At 40.7% G+C, this 26,144-nt stretch overlaps 1 protein-coding gene across 8 annotated transcripts in view; it reads right to left on the reverse strand.

The window, feature by feature from the left end:
• LOC121553499 (PDZ domain-containing protein 7) overlaps positions 1-21,010 on the reverse strand; it is a 25,691-nt gene extending 4,681 nt beyond the window's left edge. Inside the window, exons 1-5 of one of the 8 annotated variants that reach the window (XR_006657918.1) lie at positions 20,849-21,010; positions 7,696-9,494; positions 7,271-7,401; positions 5,074-5,246; positions 3,025-3,144 (exon numbers count right to left, since the gene is read on the reverse strand). Coding sequence is in view for 6 of the 8 variants with exons in the window: in XM_041866637.1 (XP_041722571.1) it covers positions 3,025-3,125; positions 5,074-5,188 (216 nt within the window). In the remaining 2 variants the exon portion in view is untranslated. Of the gene's footprint in view, positions 1-3,024; positions 3,145-5,073; positions 5,247-7,270; positions 7,402-7,695; positions 9,933-20,848 lie in introns of those variants that run through there. The other 7 variants (XM_041866637.1, XM_041866636.2, XR_005997539.2 and 4 more) reach the window with 7 other exon arrangements.
• Positions 21,011-26,144: the final 5,134 nt, after the last annotated feature.

Consider the following 26,144-nt stretch of genomic DNA (forward strand, 5'->3'; position numbering starts at 1 on the left):
CTGTTTCCCTCTCTCCCCCAACCATGTCTCTGTCTGTTTCCCTCTCTCTCTCCCAACCATGTCTCTGTCTGTTTCCCTCTCTCTCCCAACCATGTCTCTCTCTCTCTCTCTCCCAACCATGTCTCTGTCTGTCCCCCCCCTCTCTCTCTCCCAACCTTGTCTCTCTGTCTGTTTCCCTCTCTCTCTCCCAACCATGTATCTGTCTGTTTCTCTCTCTCTCTCTCCCAACCATGTCTCTCTGTCTGTTTCCCTCTCTCCCCCAACCATGTCTCTGTCTGTTTCCCTCTCTCTCCCAACCATGTCTCTCTCTCTCTCTATACACACAAGTATGTGGATACCCATTCAAATTAGTGGATTTGGCTATTTCAGCCACACACGTTGCTGACAGGTGCATAAAATCGAGCACACAGCCATGCAATCTCCATAGACAAGCATTGGCAGTAGAATCGTCTGTCCTCGGTTGCAACACTCACTACCGAGTTCCAAACTGCCTCTGGAAGCAACGTCAGCAGAATAACTGTTCGTCACGAGGAGCTTCATGAAATGGGTTTCCATGGCCGAGCAGCCGCACACAAGCCTAAGATCACCATGCGCAATGCCAAGCATTGGCTGGAGTGGTGTAAAGCTCACTGCCATTGGACTCTGGAGCAGAGGAAACAAGTTCTCTGGAGTAATGAATCACACTACACTTCTGGCAGTCCGACGGACAAATCTGTGTTTAGCAGATGCCAGGAGAACGCTACCTGCCCCAATGCATAGCGCCAACTGTAAAGTTTGGTGGAGGAGGAATAATGGTGTGGGGCTGTTTTTAATGGTTCGGGCTAGACCCCTTAGTTCCAGTGAAGGGAAATCTTAACGCTACAGCATTCAATGACATTCTAGACGATTCTGTGCTTCCAACTTTGTGGCAACAGTTTGGGGAAGGCCCTTTCCTGTTTCAGCATGAAAATGCCCCCGTGTACAAAGCGAGGTCCATACAGAAATGGTTTGTCGAGATCGGTGTGGAAGAACTTGACTGGCCTGCACAGAGCCCTGACTTCAACCCCATCGAACACATTTGGGATGAATTGGGACGCCGACTGTGAGCCAGGCCTAATCGCCCAACATCAGTGCCTGACCTCACTAATGCTTGTGGCTGAATGGAAGCAAGTCCCTGCAGCAATGTTCCAACATCTAGTGGAAAGCCTTCCCAGAAGAGTGGAGGCTGTAATAGCAGCAAAGGGGGGGACCAACTCCATATTAATGCCCATGATTTTGGAATTAGATGTTTGACGAACAGGTGTCCACATACTTCTGGTCATGTAGTGTATATGCACAAACTGTTCCGAACTGTTTTGGATGGGAAGCATCCCTTTGCTCTCATTCTACCACTCATAAGTAGAGACTGGCAGTCGGACAAAAGCCAGGCACACACACTAGCCAGCCTATTCATTCAGGTACTGTAGACTCTCGGAGCTCTGAGCCCAGGCCAACCTAGTGTCCTTTCCAAAAGGACACATCACCTTGTATTATACAGTGAGGGAAAAAAGTATTTGATCCCCTGCTGATTTTGTACGTTTGCCCACTGACAAAGACATGATCAGTCTATCATTTTAATAGTAGGTTTATTTGAACAGTGAGAGACAGAATAACAACAAAAAAATCCAGAAAAACAAATGTCAAAAATGTTATACATTGATTTGCATTTTAATGAGGGAAATAAGTATTTGACCCCTCTGCAAAACATGACTTAGTACTTGGTGGCAAAACCCTTGTTGGCAATCACAGAGGTCAGACGTTTCTTGCAGTTGGCCACCAGGTTTGCACACATCTCAGGAGGGATTTTGTCCCACTCCTCTTTGCAGATCTTCTCCAAGTCATTAAGGTTTTGAGGCTGACGTTTGGCAACTCGAACCTTCAGCTCCCTCCACAGATTTTCTATGGGATTAAGGTCTGGAGACTGGCTAGGTCACTCCAGGACCTTAATGTGCTTCTTCTTGAGCCACTTCTTTGTTGCCTTGGCCGTGTGTTTTGGGTCATTGTCATGCTGGAATACCCATCCACGACCCATTTTCAATGCCCTGGCTGAGGGAAGGAGGTTCTCACCCAAGATTTGACGGTACATGGCCCCGTCCATCGTCCCTTTGATGCGGTGAAGTTGTCCTGTCCCCTTAGCAGAAAAACCCCCCCAAAGCATAATGTTTCCAGCTCCATGTATGTTTCCAGCATATATGTGCTTTCTTGAGCAGGGGGACCTTGCGGGCGCTGCAGGATTTCAGTCCTTCACGGCGTAGTGTGTTACCAATTGTTTTCTTGGTGACTATGGTCCCAGCTACCTTGAGATCATTGACAAGATCCTCCCGTGTAGTTCTGGGCTGATTCCTCACCGTTCTCATGATCATTGCAACTCCACGAGGTGAGATCTTGCATGGAGCCCCAGGCCAAGGGAGATTGACAGTTATTTTGTGTTTCTTCCATTTGCGAATAATCGCACCAACTGTTGTCACCTTCTCACCAAGCTGCTTGGCGATGGTCTTGTAGCCTATTCCAGCCTTGTGTAGGTCTACAATCTTGTCCCTGACATCCTTGGAGAGCTCTTTGGTCTTGGCCATGGTGGAGAGTTTGGAATCTGATTGATTGATTGCTTCTGTGGACAGGTGTCTTTTATACAGGTAACAAACTGAGATTAGGAGCACTCCCTTTAAGAGTGTGCTCCTAATCTCAGCTCGTTACCTGTATAAAAGACACCTGGGAGCCAGAAATCTTTCTGATTGAGATGGGGTCAAATACGTATTTCCCTCATTAAAATGCAAATCAATTTATAACATTTTTGACATGCGTTTTTCTGGATTTTTTTGTTGTTATTCTGTCTCTCACTGTTCAAATAAACATACCATTAAAATTATAGACTGATCATTTCTTTGTCAGTGGGCAAACGTACAAAATCAGCAGGGGATCAAATACTTTTTTCCCTCACTGTATGGCTCGGCTGTGATTAAAGCATGAGCTGCCCTAATATTGTAGTGAGCTCCTAAAGAAGCTTACCTTCAGAACGTCACTGGTAGAGGCAGCTCCTCCTGGAAAGATCTTCTCCATATGAATCATAGGCTGCAGCTTGGACTCCATCCCACCTGAGATGCTGATACCTATAGAGACAGGGAATTCCTCCACAGAGTGCAGATGTACGTTCAGGATTTTGTTCCAGCCAATCAACAAAAAATCATAGTCTTTAGTCCAAGACTTAGTTGAATCAGCTGTGTTACTGCTTTGGCTAGATTGAAATCCTGCATCTACAGGGGAAGATTACCAACCATTGCTGTAAAGGTAAACAGCCTTACTATGGGTCTACAGTTGAAGTCGGAGGTTTACATACACTTAGGTTGGAGTCATTCAAACTCGTTTTTCAACCACTCCACAAATTTCTTGTTAAACTATAGTTTTGGCAAGTCGGTTAGGACATCTACTTTGTGCATGACACAAGTAATTTTTCCAACAATTGTTTACAGACAGATTATTTCACTTATAATTCACTGTATCACAATTCCAGTGGGTCAGAAGTTTACATACACTAAGTTGACTGTGCATTTAAACAGCTAGGAATTTTCCAGAAAATGATGTCATGGCATTAGAAGCTTCTGATAGGCTAATTGACATCACTTGAGTCAATTGGAGGTGTACCTGTGGATGTATTTCAAAGCATACCTTCAAACTCAGTGCCTCTTTGCTTAACATCATGGGAAAATCAAAATAAATCAGCCAAGACCTCAGAAAATAAATTGTAGACCTCCACAAGTCTGGTTCATCCTTGGGAGCAATTTCCAAACGCCTGAAGGTACCACGTTCATCTGTACAAACAATAGTGCGCAAGTATAAACACCATGGGACCACGCAGCCGTCATACCGCTCAGGAAGGAGACGTGGTCTGTCTCCTAGAGATGAACGTACTTTGGTGCGAAAAGATCAATCCCAGAACAACAGCAAAGGACCTTGTGAAGATGCTGAAGGAAACAGGTACAAAAGTATATATATCCACAGTAAAACGAGTCCTATATTGACATAACCTGAAAGGCCGCTCAGCAAGGAAGAAGCCACTGCTCCAAAACCGCCATAAAAAAAACAGACTACGGTTTGCAACTGCACATGGGGACAAATATTGTACTTTTTGGAGAAATGTCCTCTGGTCTGATGAAACAAAAATAGAATCGTTTGGCCGTAATGACCATCGTTATGTTTGGAGGAAAAAGGGCGTAGCTTGCAAGCCGAAGAACTCCATCCCAACCGTCAAGCACGGGGTTGGCAGCATCATGCTGTGGGGGTGCTTTGCTGCAGGAGGGACTGGTGCACTTCACAAAATAGATGGCATCATGAGGAAGGAAAGTTATGTTGATATATTGAAGCAACATCTCAAAACATCAGTCAGGAAGTTACAGCTTGGTCGCAAATGGGTCTTCCAAATGGACAATGACCCCAAGCATACTTCCAAAGTTGTGGCAAAATGGCTTAAGGACAACAAAGTCAAGGTATTGGAGTGGCCATCACAAAGCCCTGACCTCAATCCTATAGAACATTTGTGGGCAGAACTGAAAAAGCGTGTGCGAGCAAGGAGGCCTACAAACCTGACTCAGTTACACCAGCTCTGTCAGGAGGAATGGCCCAATATTCACCCAACTTATTGTGGGAAGCTTGTGGAAGGCTACCCGAAAAGTTTGACCCAAGTTAAACAATTTAAAGGCAATGTTACCAAATACTAATTGAGTGTATGTAAACTTCTGACCCACTGGGAATGTGATGAAAGAAATAAAAGCTGAAATAAATCATTCTCTCTACTATTATTCTGACATTTCACATTCTTAAAATAAAGTGGTGATCCTAACTGACATAAGACATGGCATTTTTACTAGGATTAAATGTCAGGAATTGTGAAAAACTGAGTTTAAATGTATTTGGCTAAGGTGTATGTAAACTTCCGACTTAAACTGTATATATATATATCTCTCTCTATATATATCTCAGACTGGGTCATTGATAACAATTAGCAGGTGATGCACTGATCTCTACTGGTGAGATTGAGTACTACGCTACTAGGCGACTCACTCTGATGTGGTGGGTGTAGCTGTCCACTGGGACATCTAGGGGGGGGGGGTAAAGAGCAGGAGAGGGACAGGAGACCCCTTGGAGGCCAGACACAGGTAGCCTCTAGGTATTCCATCAGCTGACGCCTCTCTCAAAGTCCTGGGCTGGCTGAAGCTGGAAACCACCATGGTAGTCTGGAGAGAAGATATACAGTACCGGTCAAAAGTTTTCGAACACCTACTCATTCAAGGGTTTTTCTTTATTTTTACTATTTTCTACTTTGTAGAATAATAGTGAAGACATTAAAACTATGAATTAACACATATGGAATCATGTAGTAACCAAAAAAGTGTTAAACAAATCAAAATGAGAGAATGCCAAGAGTGTGCAAAGCTGTCATCAAGGCAAAGGGTGGCTATTTGAAGAATCTCAAATATAAAATATATTTTGATTTGTTTAACACTTTTTTTGGTTACTACATGATTCCATATGTGTTAATTCATAGTTTTGATGTCTTTATTCTACAATGTAAAAAATAGTAAAAATTAAGAAAAACCCTTGAATGAGTAGGTGTGTCCAAACTTTTGACTGGTAGTGTATATATATGCATTACAAACAGAGTGAATGTGAAAATGGATTCAACATGGTCGCCCTCTGCTTGTGATTTGCAGGATGCGCAATGATGCAAATAAAAGGAGGGCTGTGATTGGTTACATTGCCTACTATGCGATTAATTGCCTATTATTTCTCTGTATAAAATGGGCCATAACACTAAAATTAGCAGAGATCCCACTCTGGAACTTTGATATGCCTGTAGGTCCCCTGAAATGTAGATGGGGTCCTCTGAGAAAAACTGTAATCTTATCAAACAAATTAAGAACTTGTTTTTCTTCAAATGGGTATATAATAAAATATTTTAATGTCAAATAACGGCCTTTTACACTATTAGAATGTGCTTTCATGTCATTATTATGTTGGGACCTAGTGTATATGAACACACAACGTTAACTCGGGATTATCATTTTTCCATGTGGGGTCCCCTGCATTTTCTAGTGTCCCCTGACCTCCAGGGGCCCTCCCCCAAAAAAGGTAATAAACATTCAGATACCATATGAACAAGTCATAAACCATGGCAAATCATACCACCGCTTATAACTAGAAGTTAACTATCTAAGATTTACCAAATAAAATATATCCACCTCAGGGCTCCTGCTATGCATTTGGTTGCTAACTTGCTAGCTAAGTAGCTAATGGTGAGCCAACATGTTTTCAGCACTTATTTCCATGACTGATCAAAACTATTTTTCTCACGCCTCTAGCTTGTACCTCTGCAGCAGTCATGGTGAGCAAAATGTTCAGAACATCAAATCGCAGTATCGAATCGCAATACATATAGAATCGTGAGAATTGCAATACATATCGTATCGGCACCTAAGTATCGTGATAATATCATATTGTTTGTGAGGTCCCTGGGAATTCCCAGCCATATTTGGGGATTGTGATTACTTTTAGGTACTGTAGGCAACTGGATGGAGACATAACCATTTTGCCCTATTGTATAGTATCTTAAGTTGGGACACAAAGGGAGACAATTAAATGGTCTGTGGCTGGCTTGGTAGTTAGCCTGAATATCTGGTAAATCTCTGTTAAAATATGTGCTGGAACATAATCTACTGGCCAGACTATAGCAAATGGCTCAATTAAATGTATTATTTCTCACTTTTGTTTTTCGTAGCTTGGTGTTCCATGGAAACACTAGAACAGAATGGCTTCAAGTAGAAACGGTATTATACACCATCAAAGTCAGTCAATGTATGTTGAAGTTCTGCATATTTTCCCTTATGTGTCCCAGGTTTTTCCCTTATGTGTCCCGCAGGTGAAGAAGCCGGATGTGGAGGTCCTGGGCTGGCGTGGTTACACGTGGTCTGTGGTTGTGAGGCCGGTTGGACATACTGCCAAATTCTCTAAACGACGTTGGAAGCGGCTTATGGTAGAGAAATTAACATTAAATTATCTGGAAACAGCTCTGGTGGACATTCCTGCAATCAGCATGCCAATTGCACGCTCCCTCAAAACTTGAGACATCTGTGGCATTGTGTTGCGTGACAAAACAGATTTGTGCACAGAATTTGAGAGAAATAAGCTTTTTGTGCGTATGGAACATTTCTGGGGTTATATATATATATATCACAATTAGTAAATTCTCTGACTAACACACCTTCAGGGCTTTGAGGTAGGCTATTCACTTCTGAAGAGTTCATTCCAACATGGTAGAAAGGACTGAAAGGATGGTAAAACCATTCCGTTTTTGGGGCGCATGCTCAGCCGGTTGACACAGAGACGTAGCACCTGGGAAGAAATGTGTATGCAGTTACCAGAACAGGGCAGGGTCCAGCAAACACTACAAACCCTTACACTTAGATATTAAAGGAATATGGCTAAAATTCTGACTAGTCTATCAGAAGACATGCTGGTGCTATTACCATATGGCCTTAACACATCGAATCCTTTCTAATCCTAGGGATTGGGGGCTAGTGGTCGCTTCATGATAACACTAGATTATAACTGAAATAGCAAACTCTTGAATAGGATAATTAACAGTTAACATTACATTAACAGAAATGCACCATAAAGGCTACATACCTTTTGTTCCAAAGACACTCCAAAGTATGCCAGACAGAAACTCCTTTTAGGCTGTCCACAAATGGGAGAAGTATGATGACTTCATTAAAAAGTTTGTTAATCCTCCCAGGAAAAAAAGCAAAAATAAACTAAATAATCAGCCTCCAAAAATGGCTGACAAACATCTGCTCAGAAAAATTAATATCACAAAAACATCCATGAAAATGTAAGCACTCACTACTGTAAGTCGCCTTGGATAAGAGAGTCTAAATGAAAAAAAAAATAAAAGAAACAAAAATACAAAATATTTATTTATTTTAAATTCAATGTACAAAAAATGAAGACAATCCATTGTTCAAAAAGGCGACAAAAAGACCAACAAAAACTGATGCCAGGTAGACACATAAAAAATGCTTTACATTCTCAGTGTTTACATGGTGTTTCAAAACAATGGGGTAGGGATGTCCCAAGGATTCCGGATAGCAAGGACAGTTCACTGAGGCAACACTTGGGGCGAGAGGCAGCTCCATGCCAGCGTAAAAGTTTGTGAATTATATTTTTCCTTGCAAGTGACAACTACCAGAATGAAGTGGCTACAGCTCTACAGTCGATGAATAGCTGTCGTTTTCCAGCTGACTAGCATAAGGCCGAATAGCTGTCGTTTTCCAGCTGACTAGCATAAGGCCGAATAGCTGTCGTTTTCCAGCTGACTAGCATAAGGCCGAATAGCTGTCGTTTTCCAGCTGACTAGCATAAGGCCGAATAGCTGTCGTTTTCCAGCTGACTAGCATAAGGCCGAATAGCTGTCGTTTTCCAGCTGACTAGCATAAGGCCGAATAGCTGTCGTTTTCCAGCTGACTAGCATAAGGCCGAATAGCTGTCGTTTTCCAGCTGACTAGCATAAGGCCGAATAGCTGTCGTTTTCCAGCTGACTAGCATAAGGCCGAATAGCTGTCGTTTTCCAGCTGACTAGCATAAGGCCGAATAGCTGTCGTTTTCCAGCTGACTAGCATAAGGCCGAATAGCTGTCGTTTTCCAGCTGACTAGCATAAGGCCGAATAGCTGTCGTTTTCCAGCTGACTAGCATAAGGCCGAATAGCTGTCGTTTTCCAGCTGACTAGCATAAGGCCGAATAGCTGTCGTTTTCCAGCTGACTAGCATAAGGCCGAATAGCTGTCGTTTTCCAGCTGACTAGCATAAGGCCGAATAGCTGTCGTTTTCCAGCTGACTAGCATAAGGCCGCTCAGTCTTCAGAGTCTAGGCTATTCTTTTCTGGAATCAGTGCAGTTTACCCTCCTTTCACTATAGTAACAGTTTTTCATAAAAAAAAAAAAAAAGATTATTTCTGGCGCTCCTACATTTTCTGTGGTGCTTACATTAAAAGTATATTTTTAATCACAATCCATACAGGAAATGTTTTTAATTTTCATTCCAGCTAAATAATAAAAATATAGACAGATATATCGATGATCAGTGAATGTTTCCACTCTAAAAACCTGATCCAAAAATCCCATATCAGTCGGGCTCTAGTATAAATGGTATCAAAACGCTGTATACAAGCACACCATTCCAGACCGGTCTACATGTTTTAAAGTTTGAATGGCAAGCACACCTAATAAAAGTAGAAAAAGCTGCACTGTGCATCCCAGTCACACATTTACTTGCATACCTTTTAATCCCACAGGTGTCAGAGGAACACCTAAGAATGTCAGTGGAAGTGTCCTTAAAAATAAATACTTCCACTTCGTAGTTGACCGTAGAATAGGAAAGTATGGGTAACTGCAAAGCAAGTCTTGATGCAGTGTCTTTCTTAATCTCTCCTAAAAAAAAGGAAGAACAAAAAATTGCCCACAGATAAAACATCCAAAAATGGCTGAAAAATGTATTTGCAAAAAGAAAAACATGATCCATCATAGGATATTTGATCAATGCATAGGCCTACTCTTAATTAGAAAAAATGTATTTATATAAAAAAAGATCAGAGGTTCATCTACAGAGGCTTTCAAAGGTAGAGAAGTTAGGCTAGTCAATGAATACGTTGTTTAATGGTGAAGAAAAAATAAGTCTAGCAATAATCAGTCTCTTTACAGCAAGACCAGGCATCAAAAGTGAACAAACAGGAGGCCAAGGGAATCTGCAAAATCCACTATTCAAAGACTAAACCCTTAACACAAATTACATACGCATATATACATATACATACAAAAGTATGTGGACACCCCTTCAAATTAGTGGATTCGGCTATTTCAGCCACATCTGTTGCTGACCGGTGTATAGGATCGAGCACACAGCCATGCAATCTCCATAGACATACATTGGCAGTAGAATGACCTTACTGAAGAGTTCAGTGACTTTCAACGTAGCATCGTCATAGGATGTCACCTTTCCATTAAGTCAGTTCGTCAAATTTCTGCCCTGCTAGACCTGCCCCTGTCAACTGTAAGTGTTGTTATTGTGAAGTGGAAACGTCTAGGAGCAACAACGGCTCAGCCGCGAAGTGGTAGGCCACACAAACTCAAAGAACGAGACCGCCGAGTGCTGAAGACATAGTCTGTCCTCGGTTGCAACACTCACTACCGAGTTCCAAACTGCCTCTGGAAGTAACATCAGCACAAGAACTGTTAGTCAGGAGCTTCATGAAATGGCTTTCCATGGCCGAGCAGCCGCACACAAGCTTAAGATCACCATGCACAATGCCAAGCGTCGGCTGGAGTGGTGTAAAGCCTGCCGCCATTGGACTCTGGAGCAGTGGAAAGGAGTTCTCTGGAGTGATGAATCACACTTCACCATCTGGCAGTCCGACGGACAAATCTGGGTTTGGCAGATGCCAGGAGAACGCTACCTGCCCCAATGCATAGTGCCAACTGTACAGTTTGGTGGAGGAGGAATAATGGTCTGGGGCTGTTTTTCCATGGTTCAGGCTCCTTAGTTCCAGTGAAGGGAAATCTTAACGCTACAGCATACAATTACATTCTAGACGATTCTGTGCTTCCAACTTTGTGGCAACAGTTTGGCGCTGGCCCTTTCCTGTTTCAGCATGACAATGCCCCTGTGCACAAAGCGAGGTCCATACAGAAATGGTTTGTCGGGATCGGTGTGGAAGAACTTGACTGGCCTGCACAGAGCCCTGACTTCAACCCCATCGAACACCTTTGGGATGAATTGGAACGCTGAATGCGAGACTAACATCAGTGCCCGACCTAACTAATGCTCTTGTGGCTAAATGGAAGCAAGTCCCTGTAGCAATGTTCCAACATCTAGTGGAAAGCCTTCCCAGAAGAGTGGAGGCTGTTATACCCATGATTTTGGAATGAGATGTTTGACGAGCAGGTGTCCACATACATTTGGTCATCACTGCTTTCAGCAGTGATTTTAACACTGACAGATTTTTTTTCTTTCTCCATAGTCAGAAGCCATTACAAAGTGTGAGTCTTCTTGAACATGTCGAAGCTTACAAATGCAACACTGACAGCATTTGATTCCCAAATCCTTTCTGCCTTAATCATTACTATTTTACGATAGCTGTAGATCGACAGACATTTTACCACATATTGCCAAAAAATTGGCTAAGATCAACTCAACAATCTGAACGGTCAATAAGAATGATAAAAAACTGGGTCTGTCCACATGGTACGCAAAGTCCTTGGGTACCTTAATGTCACCAAACAACTTTACATTTCCTTCAACAAGGTCCCCTCATCCTGCCATCATTTGAGCTTGGTAAAAAAGGTATCGTCATTCTATCCCCAACACCTTTGACCTTTCAATCAATGCTTCAAGGATCAACGATTAGCTTAGAAAATCAGACCCAGAGCTCTGCATCTGGCTTTGAAATTATGAACTTCCAAATCAGCAGTTACTGCTGCAAGCGAACTATTCCCAGCTCCGCACTTACTGGTAAACTCAACCAAATCACGGCTGATACAATACACCCCTGCCCCATTATGAAACAGATTGTCAATTCTGTTTCCACTGGATGGAGATAAGGGCACTTCATCAAATTATCTTTTGCTGACCAAAAATGTTTAGAAAGGAACAAGCCGACCGTCCTCTGCCCATCCAAATTCTTGGACAGCATCACTCACAGTTCTCACCAAACGTACTGTTCCAGCCTCCAACTCTGTTGTCCCAATGTTAGGGGTGCTATGAACTCCTATTTCCTGGTCTCCTAAAACTATATTTTCCCACAGTAGTAGAGTTGTTTTTGCCTGGTGAGTTAAGGAATGAATCAAATGTAAGCCACAGAGGAGCACATTCACACGCGACATCATTGTCTTTTCAGAGTGAGTCATAGTATCATATTCCTCAACAATGAGCGGTAGGATGTTTAATCTGTTTGAATTTCTTCTCGGAACCAGTCTCGACAAAGCATTTTAAAAGTTCAGAAGAAATCACTCTCTTCTGCTGCACTTCATCACACATAATGTCATTAATCATTTCCCGGCAAATGTGCAACTGGCTATTCACAGACAGAAGATCAGACTCTTCCTCTGACTCCTTTTCCTTTTCAGCAGGTCCATCTCTTTTATTTATTTTTCCCTTTTTCCTGGCCAAGATGAGGAGATTCCTGTTGTGCATCTTTTTTTTCTGAGATCTGTCAGAATTTTCTTTAAGGAAAGGAACTGCTTTTCTTTTCCTGGAATGAAACACATCAGGTAGGCCTTTTACGAACACCTCGAGAATTCACCATTGTGTACGAGGTCATATCCGTGTTGATTCCTAACAATATTTGTCACGTTAATTAAAATGTATGATTCAAAGTGAAAACGTCTCAAACGTTTTTGCAAATAAAAAATATTCACTATGCAGAAATCGCGTCGCCATTTCCTGGTTGCTAAAATGTTTATATTTTGCCTAATTTCAGTTTGTGACAAAACAAGCAAGTATAGTGTAGATAATCATTGTACCATCTAAACCACAGTGAAATCTCTTTTCTACAACCAAATATTTTGTGTTTTCAGCCGTTTGAAGTTGGTGTACAAAACCTAAAGTAAAAGACGTAAAAATCTAAACTTAAGAACGGGAAGCATAGAAATAGCACACACAAAACAAATATACTGCTTCTTAGACTAGCTTTCAATGAGAATGACAGATCTATAACTCTCACATTTCTATGTGAATTTGGTCAGGTCCCCCAAAAAGTTACATATTGCAGCTTTAAAGTGGAACTGACAGCGTTTTAACTACTTTGCAGATATGAAACAGACAATCATAAGAGGTTTTAGAAATAGGTTCTATTTGACTCAACATTCCATAACGTACAGTAAGACATTGTTGGCAGTATAGATGGACGCAGTTCAATGCATGATTAATATAATTCACCAATACATTTCTTGGTAGCCTAAAAAAGGTTGTAAATCACAGCTGGCCTGGTACATTGTTTGCTGCCTCCACCCATTCGGGATGCACAGTTACAGTTTCAATGACTCAACATTTTCAACAAAAACAGACTAAGGCTGGGAGTGTCAATTAAATCAATCTAGCAAGGGCAGTGATCACAAGTCAGTCATAATGTGGCTAATAGGCTAGTGCAGGGTTTCCCAAACTTGGTCCTGGCAGGACCGTGTGGCAAATGGCTTATTTGCATACAGGCCTACTGTAGCTCTGATTGGCTATGGCGCACCGGTCTGCGTAGACTCCGGTCCTGGACAAGACAGATGTTTTTCTTAGGTTTTATTTACTGCCATGCCTATTAATTGCTGCTTTTCCTTGTTTTTCTTTCTTATATAATTTTCCCAAATGCCTTACTATACTTAATTCTCAAACATTCTATGAATTTATGAAAACGACCATATCTAAAGTGATCGCTTGTCAAAAAATAAACAAAATAACATTCTCATATTCTTCCTGGGGATGTATATGAACAGATTTACTAAGATATCATGTTGCTAAAATGCTGTAAGTTCCACTTTAAGATCAAAATTGTATTCTAGGCTATCATAGAGAAAATAAGCATATCATTTTGCCTTTTTACGTCCTTTTATAAAATATTTATGAACCAAGTAACTGTAAGAAGAAAAATTAAGTAAGAAAAATTACACCAAGTAACTGAAATTCAAGTTTAGTTTTTGCAGGTTTGGATGCAACGTCAAGGCCAGGCCTATTTCCTTGCAGCGTGGGTAGCACTTTTTCTGCGTTAAACGTCACATTTTATTAGAATTAGTCGGTAAAATTGTTATTTGTTTCTTCAGCACTAAGTGCATGGTCAGTCTCATCAGAGATGCTCCTTTCTTTACACAATGTGGTTCTGCTTGTCTGACTTTCAGAAATTTGACTCCTTTCGTCACTATAGCAAATATAAAAAATCCTCATTAAATCCAATTTTCTTCTTCGTGTTACTTCTTTCAATCTTTGGTATTTTGGCACAAGTAATGGTGAGCGGAAGGAAATCTCTGCAGGATCCTTTATTTTGCATAACTTCTTTAAGAAAGCTTCCTTTTCAAATTCACATCTCCTTTGACATTTTAGGCCACCTGTCCTGCACAGCAAACGTTTTTTCTAACTGTACCTAACAAATGCATAATATCTTGAGCCAGCTCAGTTTTCCCACTGTAAATCCAGATAAAAATTATGCTCTAGAACATCACAGACAATCTGCTTGTAAGTTCCACACACTTGTGAAGCAAAATCAGCCACTTCAACCATTACGTCTCTGGTCAATAGATGCAAGTCAAGTTGATATTTTTTTCCCACATTTTGATTTCACATCAAGTTCAAGTCCTTTTTCCTTACAGAGAGGGTAGAGGTACGCCAATAATTCCTCCATTGTGGGCACTTTCAGGGAAATGGAGTATTACAAGTTTGTGTGCCGTTTCATCAGCACACATTGTTATGTCTGTCTCAGTGGAGGTCTCCTTCTTGAGATGCTGTGGAGACCTGTCTAGATCAGGATCTTTCTTTATGCAGATGTCAGCAGGTCCATTTTCATGGCCAATTTGGCCAATCATTGCGGTCTCATCAGCACATTGTGTTACACCCGTCTCCGTAAAGATGCTCTCAGTCTTCAAATGCTGAGGAGATATCAGGTACGCAACAGGCTCATCCTTTATGCAGATGTCAGCAGGTACAGAACATTTTAACACACCGTTATGTAAATAGCTTTTTGCCCACGTAAGGGAGTATTGTCCCACTTTAAGAGTCTTTGGATCAGGAAGTTCAAAGACTTCTGTTAACCACCCAGGTTTTGTTCTCTTGTAATGCATATTCCTTATTTCCTTTAATCTTGCTTTTGTCCATTTTGTAATGTCATATCGTATCTCATTTTACAAAACAAGATCAAAGTTGTATTCTAGAATATCACAGACATGTTCGCGAGCTCTACTAATCCACTTACCTAAATCCGAAACTTCAACCATTACTGCTTTAGTCAGTTAATGCAAATCAAGATTCTGTTTCACTCCAGTTCCGACATTCAATTCTAAGCCTATTTCCTTGCACTTGGCATATGGTACTTTCAAATATCTTCCAGACCATTTTGGGGTAGGTCTTGAGTAACTGGCACGACACTGACATATATATTCATCCTCTAAAGTTTTTGGACATTTGACATTGTAGTCTTCATCTTCAGAGGGATAGTTCAATGATTCACAATTGGCTGGAAGAGGAGGACTAGTAGGTAGTTCTACATTACAGCCGCTTGCTGTAGCAGATGAGGTCAGCACAAAAGGTATGGCAGTACCATGTCTTGGGAGATTGTTGGCCTGGTTCTGTCTTTGGGTCTGTGTTTGGCTAAATATCTGTGAGGTTGGGTTGATTTGACTTTCAAAATAACCATTTTCTGCTCTCAGTAGTGACAACTCTGGGAGGCTGAATACATTTCCTGTCATAATATATATATAATTTTATAAAACAAATGAAAATTAAAAATATACTCTAAAAATACAAAATTTAGAAAAATATAAAATAAAAAAATTGTAAAGTGGTTGTCCCACTGGCTATCATAAGGTGAATGCACCAATTTGTAAGTCGCTCTGGATAAGAGCGTCTGCTAAATGACGTAAATGTAAATGTAAATAATATCACTGCGTGTTGATCCATGCCATGAACCATCTTCGATTAAATGCTCTTCATAGCGATAGTGTGTTTACCATGATTAGGATATACCAGTCTTGCATCTTGTTAAAAAGAAAAATCCAGAGATTTTTGACATTCTTTCAGGAAAATGATCTGAAAGCACTTTTTGTACGGCTTTGAATCACATTAGGTATTATGAACACTTCTTCTGACATTTCATCCTTTCCCAAGAGCTCAGGTTTGTGTTTCCGAACCACTTTTTCACTTCACTCGAAATCCATAATTGAAATTGATAATGTCTCTGATTTTGCAAACTAAAATCAAAATTGTATTCTAGAATATCATAGAGAGCAAACATAAAATAACCCCCTTTTTTTTTATCCAGTCTTACCTCGACGATTCTTGCGTAAGTATGTATGAACCTCGAAAACAACAACGTTAGTCAGTAAATTCAATTTGCAGATTTGGATGCAACATCAAGGTCCAGACCTCTTTTACCAATTTTTTGGTGTTAAACTTCACATTTCATTGGTCTAAGTTGGTAACAATTTGTTTCGTTTCATCAGCACAAAGTGCAAGGTCAATCTTATCAGAGATGCTCTCGAGCTTGACCCAATGAGGTTCTATTTATTATTATGTTTTCTTTTTTGACCTTTAACTAAACAAGTCAGTTAAGAACAAATTCGTATTTACAATTACAGCCTACTTGTAAAGCCCCCCCTGGCCAAACCCTCCCCTAACCCGGACGACACTGGGCCAATTGTGCGCCGCCCTATGGGACTACTTGTCTGACTTCCAACAAATTGCCTCCCTTCGACTCCCTGGCTATTAACATGTCCATTTCTTTCTTTTTCCTCATTAAATCCAATCTCCTCCTTTTTGTTACTTCTTTCAGTCTTTGGTATTTCGGCTCAAGTGACGCTGTAGTGACCTTCTGGTTACTGGAAATCTCTGCAGGATTCTTTCGTTTGCGTCGTTTTTTCAGGAAAGTATCCTTGTCAAGTTCACATCTCTTTTGACCTTCTAAATGTGTCTTTCTCTTCAAAACTGCTCTTAACGCAGCTATAATATCTTCAGCCAGCTCAGTTTTCCCACTTTGTAAATCCAGATCAAAATTATAGTCTAGAACATCACAGACAATCTGCTTGTAATTTCCACACACTTCTGAGGCAAAATCAGCCATTTCAAACATTACGCCTCTGGTCAATAGATGTAAGTCAAGTTTCTCCTTTTTCACAAATTTAGATTTCACATCAAGGTCAAGTCCTTTTTCCTTACAGAGAGGGTAGAGGTACTCCAATGCTTCTTCTATTGTGGGCATCATTAAGGATTTCTCCATTGTTATGTCTTTCTGAATGAATATGGTTTCTGTGTGGACATGTTGAGGATAGATCACATCCAGATCAGACTCATTCCTCGTGCATTTATCATTAGGTCCATTTTCAGGGCCAAGGAGTGCGGTCTCATCCGCACACCGTGTTACATCTGTCTCAGTAAAGATGCTTTCAGTCTTCACATGCAGAGGAGATATCAGGTCCACAACAGGCTCCTCCTTTATGCAGATGTTAAAAGGTGTAGGATTTTCTGAGACGCTGTTATGCAAATTGGACCTTGCCCATTTAAGAGAGTATTTACTTGCTTTCATTGTCTTCGGATCAGGAAGTTCAAACACTTCTGTTAACCACCCAGGATTTGTCCTCTTGTAATTCATCTTCATGTCTCTTAGTTTTGACATAGTCCGGCTGGAAAAACCATATTGTACTTCATTTCCAACACCAAGATCAAAGTTGTATTCTAGAATATCATAGATAACATGCTGGTGAGCTCTATTAATCTCTTTAGCATATTCAGACACCTCAAACATTACACCATTTGTCAGCAAATGAAAATCAAGTTTCTGTTTTGCTCCAGATCCAACATTGAAATCTACACCCATTTCCTTGCACTTGGTGTATGGAGCTTTCCAAAACCTCCCAAAATTTCTTAGGTTATGTCTTGAGTAACTGACACGACACTGCCGTATATATTTATCCTCTACCGTTTTCTGGCATTGTAGTCTTCGTCTTACATTGCCATTGTAATCTTCGTCTTCATCAGAAGGTAAGTTAAATGGCTCACAATAATCTGAAAGAATAGGCCTGGGTCTAGTAGATACAGCCAAATTACAGTCTCTTTCTGTAGCGGGTGAGGTTAGCGCACAAGGAATGGCAGTACTATGGCTTGCTAGATGAACATTATCAGCAGGCAATGGCAATTCATTATTGGTCTGTGTTTGGCTTACACTAAACACCCGTGAAGTTGGGTTGATTTGAGCTTCAAATGAACCACAGAGGGTGAATGCAGGTTTGGATGCAACATCAAGGTCCAGACCTAATTCATGAGAGAGTGGGTGGCACTCTTTCACCAATTTGTTGGCGTTAAACTTCACATTTGATTGGTCTAAGTTGGTCACAACAATTTGTTTCGTTTCATCAGCACAAAGTGCAAGGTCAATCTTATCAGGGATACTCTCTAGCTTGACCCAATGAGGTTCTACTTGTCTGACTTCCAACAAATTGCCTCCCTTTGACTCCCTGGCTATTAACATGTCCATTTCTTTCTTTTTCCTCATTAAATCCAATCTCCTCCTTTTTGTTACTTCTTTCAGTCTTTGGTATTTCGGCTCAAGTGACGCTGTAGTGACCTTCTGGTTACTGGAAATCTCTGCAGGATTCTTTCGTTTGCGTCGTTTTTTCAGGAAAGTATCCTTGTCAAATTCACATCTCTTTTGACCTTGTAAATGTGTCTTTCTCTTCAAAACTGCTCTTAAAGCATCCATAATATCTTCAGCCAGCTCAGTTTTCCCACTTTGTAAATCCAGATCAAAATTATGGTCTAGAACATCACAGACAATCTGCTTGTAATTTCCACACACTTCTGAGGCAAAATCAGCCAATTCAAACATTACGTCTCTGGTCAATAGATGTAAGTCAAGTTTCTCCTTTTTCACAAATTTAGATTTCACATCAAGGTCAAGTCCTTTTTCCTTACAGAGAGGGTAGAGGTACTCCAATGCTTCTTCTATTGTGGGCATCATTAAGGATTTCTCCATTGTTATGTCTTTCTGAATGAATATGGTTTCTGTGTGGACATGTTGAGGATAGATCACATCCAGATCAGACTCATTCCTCGTGCATTTATCATTAGGTCCATTTTCAGGGCCAAGGAGTGCGGTCTCATCCGCACACCGTGTTACATCTGTCTCAGTAAAGATGCTTTCAGTCTTCACATGCAGAGGAGATATCAGGTCCACAACAGGCTCCTCCTTTATGCAGATGTCAAAAGGTGTAGGATTTTCTGAGACACTGTTATGCAAATTGGACCTTGCCCATTTAAGAGAGTATTTCCTTGCTTTCATTGTCTTCGGATCAGGAAGGTCAAACACTTCTGTTAACCACCCAGGATTTGTCCTCTTGTAATTCATCTTCATGTCTTTTAGTTTTGACATAGTCCGGCTGGAAAAATCATATTGTACTTCATTTTCAACACCAAGATCAAAGTTGTATTCTAGAATATCATAGATAACATGCTGGTGAGCTCTATTAATCTCTTTAGCATATTCAGACACCTCAACCATTACACCATTTGTCAGTAAATTAAAATCAAGTTTCTGTTTTGCTCCAGATCCAACATTGAAATCTACACCCATTTCCTTGCACTTGGTGTATGGAGCTTTCCAACACCTCCCAAAATTTCTTAGTTTATGTCTTGAGTAACTGACACGACACTGCCGTATATATTTATCCTCTACCGTTTTCTGGCATTGTAGTCTTCGTCTTATATTGCCACTGTAGTCTTCGTCTTCATCAGAAGGTAAGTTAAATGGCTCACAATAATCTGAAAGAATAGGCCTAGGTCTAGTAGATACAGCTAAATTACAGCCTCTCTCTGTAGCGGGTGAGGTTAGCGCAGAAGGAATGGCAGTACTATGGCTTGCTAGATGAACATTTTCAGCGGGCAATGGCAATTCATTATTGGTCTGTGTTTGGCATACGCTAAACACCTGTGAAGTTGGGTTGATTTGAGCTTCAAATGAACCACAGAGGGTGAATACATTCGCTATCGGAATATCACTGGACGGTGCTCCATGCCATGACCCCTCTTTGATCAAATGCCCTTCAGATGTGCTAATGGTATCTTGGGCATTACAGAAATAAACCACTTTAATAGAGTTATTCTCCCCATCACTTGCACCTGTCTTTTCAGGAAAAAGACGTAAAATCTGCCCTTGACTTGTTGTTTGGGAACTGATGGTAGGTACATGTGAATGCTCTTTTGGTAAACCCACATAGGAACCTGAAGACCATGGGACAGTTGGGGATATTCCCATGTCATTCTCCTCAAGCTTTACATTTACATCAATCTCAGAAAGAAAATAGCTGGCTGATAAATTGTTGGTAGTTTGGATAACTGCATAGTCATGTTCATATGTTGAATCTGTTTTGATTTCCAGATAACTTGTTTCTGTGTTTCCTGACACTGGAAAATGTGGGTAATCTATGCAGGCATTAATTGAATCAGACCGAATGGTTACTTGGGATATCTCCGCTTCATCTTCCTCTAGTTTAACATCCATTTTGCACCAATAAACGACAAAGACAAACTAATCAAAAAGCCCTGATGATCGTAGTATTGGTAGATATCTGATAGAAAAACAGATAAAAGGGAACGTAAACGTCACCTTATGGCACAACCAGTCACCAGCAGCAACTGGTCGTTAATTTAATATTGATAAATACTGTAAATTCTATTTAAGACCCACCCGGGAATCAGACTCGCGGTCAGACTGCTAAAAAACTATAATTCACCAATTTGCGAATACCCGTGTCTTTCCAATACATAGCATAGGCTATAAAAAGGACCATACAACTGATGTGACAAGGCTAGCCAGCCAACTACCTAACTAGATAGCTAAATGGCTACAAACACCTAAATAGTATTTGGAGATGTATCTAACGTTAGCTATTTAAATGTAACTTTTTCGTTTTCTTTTTAAAAAATAGCTAACTAGGTTAATACGGTTAGCAGCTGCTAGCAAAACGTTAGCAAGCTAGCTAGTTGTCCGTAACCTAGCTGGCTACATTTGCTACTAGGCTAGCTACCTAAGATAACATAACGTTACCTTTACTGGTGGTGAACTACTGCAAATCCCTTGGCCTTCATTTTGTTGAATGAAAATCAAGACAAAAAACACGACTTCACAGATCTTTTGAACATTATTTCTTAACTTCGTCTGCTGGCTAGCAGCATGCGTCGGAGTGGAATTTTTAAGTAGCACTTTGAGTCCCTCGTCAGATGGTTGTGGCTAGGGATGGTACAGCTACGGACGGACGTGATGTCATTCTCTCAACGTGCAATATGTTTTGCCTAATTTTATATGCAGTCACAGATTATCCATTATATTGACCAGAAACTCTAGTGGCCGCTCTAACAATTGAAAGAAACGTCTTCAAAAATGAAATATAGTCGGAAGGAGGCAAAATCATCAAGTGGGACACAGATTATTGTTCACGTGTGTACAGGCACAATGGTTTCCACTAGTAACCACAGCCACAAAATCACAATAGGCTATATCGTAAAAAATCATAAAAACAAAAATGTGCCTTTTGGTTTTAATTTCAGGTTAGGGTTAGGCATAAAGTTAGCAGTGTGGTTAAGGTTAGGTTTAAAGTCACATTTTAAGAAGATACTTTATAGAAATGGGCGGCGTTTATGACTTTGTAGCTGTGGTAACTAGTGACGACCAGGCACAATTCCGATATAAAGTGTTTTTTCTCAAGGTTGCCGAGATTTCAGGTGTCATACTTATATCAGTACACTAACAACCTACTCATTACGAAACTTATATTCGATCAAATAAGACACAAGTAGCAAATATGCCGTTACATGTTTTGTTAACCTAAATCGACAATCTGTCATAGAGCCCCACAGTGGAGGTGTCATAATACGCATAAAACCTAGTGGTCGAATAGGGACATGTTTCCAATCGTTTTTCCACCATTCATTTTTCCCACAGGGGATTTTAGAAATACTTCAAATAAGAGCTGTGTTTGGTGTAGGCTTACCCTGGCGTGACGTTTTGATAAGCATGTAAATCTCTCTCGGACCAGCTAGGGGACGTTTATCCATATATTCGGCTGAACTGTTTAGAAATTACGGATTATCCTGAATGAATCGTGAATAATGATGAGTGAGAAAGTTACAGACATCCAAATATCATACCCCCCATAAAATGCTAACCTCCCCTGTTATTGTAATGGTGAGAGGTTAGCATGTCTTGGGGATATGATATTTGTGCGTCTGTAACCTTCTTACTGATCATTATTCAGGTTTATCCGTAATCATGGTAGCATCCACATTAATGTAGAAGTGTTTATAAACATTCTATTCTTATTTACAATAAAACTGACTCCAAAATGACACAATACATTATTTACCATTCATTTCTATTAGGCACAAAATAATCTGAAACACAACCAAAACAAACTGCAAATGCATCCAACAAGTTTGTAGAGTCACTAGAATGCTGGTTATTCTCAGAAAATATAAAATGTCTCTCTTGTTATTGTGGAATATTGTGAATTAATATGATGTTGCTGTATTGTGAAAACTATACGATCACACAAGTTTGGTATTTTATTTAGGGGTTTTAATGTAACACTATTGAACACTATAAGATCATATTGTAAATTATAGCTATATTAAATTGTAGCTTTATGTTACAGTACTGAGAACAATATTCTATGTTTATTATTGTCTCTCATACATGTGTAGTTTCATTTAGCTATCATTGCTGGAGATCCTGTGTAAAGAACTGCAGTAACCAATAATTTGTGGTTGTGTCTTTCCAGTGTGTCTCCAGAAAATAAAGCAATCAAGAGTGAGAAATAGAGCCCTCCTGTGTCCTGTCTCAGTCCGTTTGGCCATCGTTACACTGTTGCTGTGACCCGTCAGATCCTCAAGATCAGCCCAAAACCAATCACCGGGGGACGTGAAGAGGGGCGTGTCAAGTGTGCACTTCTGGTCAGATTTTGGTTTCATGGTCATCGGACTGTTAATTGACGTATCAACATTGTTGAGGGTTTTTTAAGATGTTTTATTCTCGCATTGTTTTTTAATTTCCATTAGATTTGTTTAACCTTTTGACGTGTAAGTTCTAAATATGAATAACGGCCCTTACAGCGTGAGTTCTTTTTGCACGCGGTACCAGAATTCTATGCTGCTGCTCTAGAATTTTTATTGTTGCATTTTGCCACTATTCTCTGCACCCCTCACTGCATCGAGACTGCAATGTCTGCTTCATATGAGGCTTTATAAAACATATCCTTTCTTCCTATAATAGTAGCAGCGAGTATCTATAGTATTATTGATAATTGTATAATTATTATTATCATCTGTGTTATATGTATTATTACCTGAAAGAGGCTGTGGTATTAGCCTGTCTGAGGAGCTGTGGGTGTGACACTGGGAGGGAAACCTGAGGTGATAAGTCCGGTATGTTTGATACAATAGTGGTGAACAAACAAAGTGAGTGTGGGGTATGAGTATATATTACATATGCCGACCATGGCTAAGGCCAGGAAACGCTGGTATCCTAAATGCTTTTTGTGAATAAAAAATAAAATAATTATAATTATAATAATTATCCTCTGGAAAAACTAGACTAGGCTGGAGCAGATATAATGGGTTATCGTAAACTATGGAGCTAGACAGGATTATGTGTTTATGCTTTGGTGCCATCTAGAGGCTGAATGTTACGTGGGTGGACAGTTATCGCTCTCCTTCCAAAACGTGGTTACATTTGTATAAACTTCAAGTATTACTAACTGTACAGAATATTCCTAGGAAATGTTGATCTAATGTAACAACTCAAATCGTGCTCATTAGTCTACAGTACTAGCCAGCTGATGAAACAGGTTAGGCTAAAGGTTGTTGGCTAGGGTAAATATGATTTTGAAAAGTTTGATTGAAATTTATAACATAATTGCGAGAATGCAAATCAAGAAATCAAAAAAGTTGATTACAAACATTTCTTTTTCTGTTTTATTTCAGAAATGAAGCCCAGGAGTCAAACAAAGTATATCATTTCAGGTAAACAAACATATGTTACATTTCTATCTGTCTTTTTGGGGGGGAACATTTCCCCAATCCCCCCCCCCCCACCCACCACGCATCAAACACCTCAAGTCAGCCACTATAGGCCTACTTTCCACTCAGTAGTGCTTGAGGGTGTGGTACACACCAAAGCAAGGAACTGCACACAAGGCTGTGTTACAAGGCTCGCACATGTACTTGTTTATCTTCCTTTGTTTCTGTTGTCGGGTAGATGTTAGACAGACCTTGCAATGCCTCGTTGTGCTTTTCCCTTGCAGGGTGGTCTGAGTAACATCGCTTGGGAAGTGGCTTCCATGTGAGGCGTAGAGGATTGTCAGAGGCAGGCCGGCCCTCAGTAGACGGACGACGAGTGTGCTCCCGTATCAGTTTTAGCCTGTACTGCTGGTACGGGATCACCTGTCCTGTGACCTGCCTGGTGGACAATGTGGCCGTTGAGGAGAACTGTGTCTATTAGGTGGAAAACTGTATTTCTGCTCACATCTCCTTGTTGTACTCAGTCTGGCTTCATTTTCCTCTCTCCGGTGACATAGTCCAGTTTTCCTGTGTCCGACATCTTTGAGGTGTGGACACGGCGTTTGTCGTGCCATTTCACTGTCATGATGTTCCCGCTGGTTTTGAACTCCACCTCCCCCCTTGCTCATTTTCTTTTTGAATATTGGTGTTGTAGAAAAGGCCCATGGAGTTTGTGGAATCGCCCTTTATTTCATGGCCAACTGCGCAGCTGGGCCAGAGAGTTTTAATTAGGTCAGGTGAAAATATCCGACAGATCTCAACTCATTAAAAGGAGGAAATCGCCACCGGCCGACCGCGCTGCTTTCTCTCCCCCAACTCCGTCTAATCCAGACATTCTGTGCCTCCACGAATCAACGTAAATCCACCGAATCTGTTATCTTTCATCTGAACTATCTGTTGTGATCGGGAGAGCGGGCCATAAGTTATTGTTTATAGTTATTACCGCGGAGCGCGGCTTGGAGCTCACGCTTCAAACCTACTGTGTTATGTCAATGGACAATTATCACGGCCCCACAGATCATCACAGGCCAATTACGCCATTGATATATGGTTAAAATTTAACGAAATGACATGTACATATGAAGACAAACCTGGAAGGATGAAATATGAAACGTAATTATTATTTGCTAAATTGATCAATCCTGATTGAGATTATAGATTGAATAATTGATAATTGATCGATTTATTTGCATTCTCATTATTATAAAGAACGGTTATGACCCTAAATGACTCAATCATGCTTAATTGAATTCCTATTGAACTGAATTGCTGAATTACCTCATTATGTTAATAATGAGAAGGATTGTTATGATTTGACTTTTGTGATTATTAATTTGATTTGATACATGTTATTCTGTTTCCTTTGTTATGCAGCACAGATAAACTATCCAGTAAATACACCACTTTGTGGTTGAAGGAATTCCTGCCTCAGTCTCCTCCATTCCTCTCAGTAACCTGACCCGTGACCACCTGTTCACCTTCACTATTGTCAGTCATCCTACCTGTCTGGCTACACACACAGATTCCAATAATCTTTCAGGCATCCCCTTCCTGTTGGAGCTCACTGTGCCACAGGCCCTGTGTTCTCCCTCAGAAGGTACTGGAAAAGGGCTACTGTACCAGTTGTCCACAAATACAGTGTGCCCCTTTCTGAGGAATGGCTGCAGCATGGCGATCACCACTGATCCAGATATGCCAAGACCCTCAACATGCCTTATGCCTGTGGTGGCGTCGGTGTAGATGATCAGGTCCTGTACATATCCTGTCTGATAGCCACATAAAACAGAGAACTTGACTCCAAATCTGTGACGCTTTGATGGGATGTATTGGTGGAATGAGAGGCTCATCAATGCACAAGTCCTTGTGAAGCACAAACACTCTTCCAAATGTCCTGGTAAAGCTGCCCAGGACATTCCTAATTTTGCGAAGGGGGTCGGCGAAGTTGGCAGTGGCATTGTTCACAAAGTGGAGCACTCTCAGCAAGACAAGGAAGTGGTCCTGGGAGCATGGGGTCAGTGGTCCAGTAGTCCCTCACAGAACCCTTCTTCACTAGCCCCATCAGCAGCACCGTGACCAGGAAGGTACAGTACCAGTCCAAAGTTTGGACACACCTACTCATTCAAGGGTTTTTCTTTAATTTTACATTGTAGAATAATAGTGAAGATATCAAAACAATGATATGGAATCATGTTAAACAAATCAAAATATATTTTATATTTGAGATTCTTCAAATAGCCAGCCTTTGCCTTGATGACAGCTTTGCACACTCTTGGCGTTCTCTCTATCTTCTC

The sequence above is a fragment of the Coregonus clupeaformis genome, chromosome 37 (genome assembly GCF_020615455.1).
Source record: "Coregonus clupeaformis isolate EN_2021a chromosome 37, ASM2061545v1, whole genome shotgun sequence".
NCBI classification, from domain to species: Eukaryota; Metazoa; Chordata; class Actinopteri; order Salmoniformes; family Salmonidae; genus Coregonus; species Coregonus clupeaformis.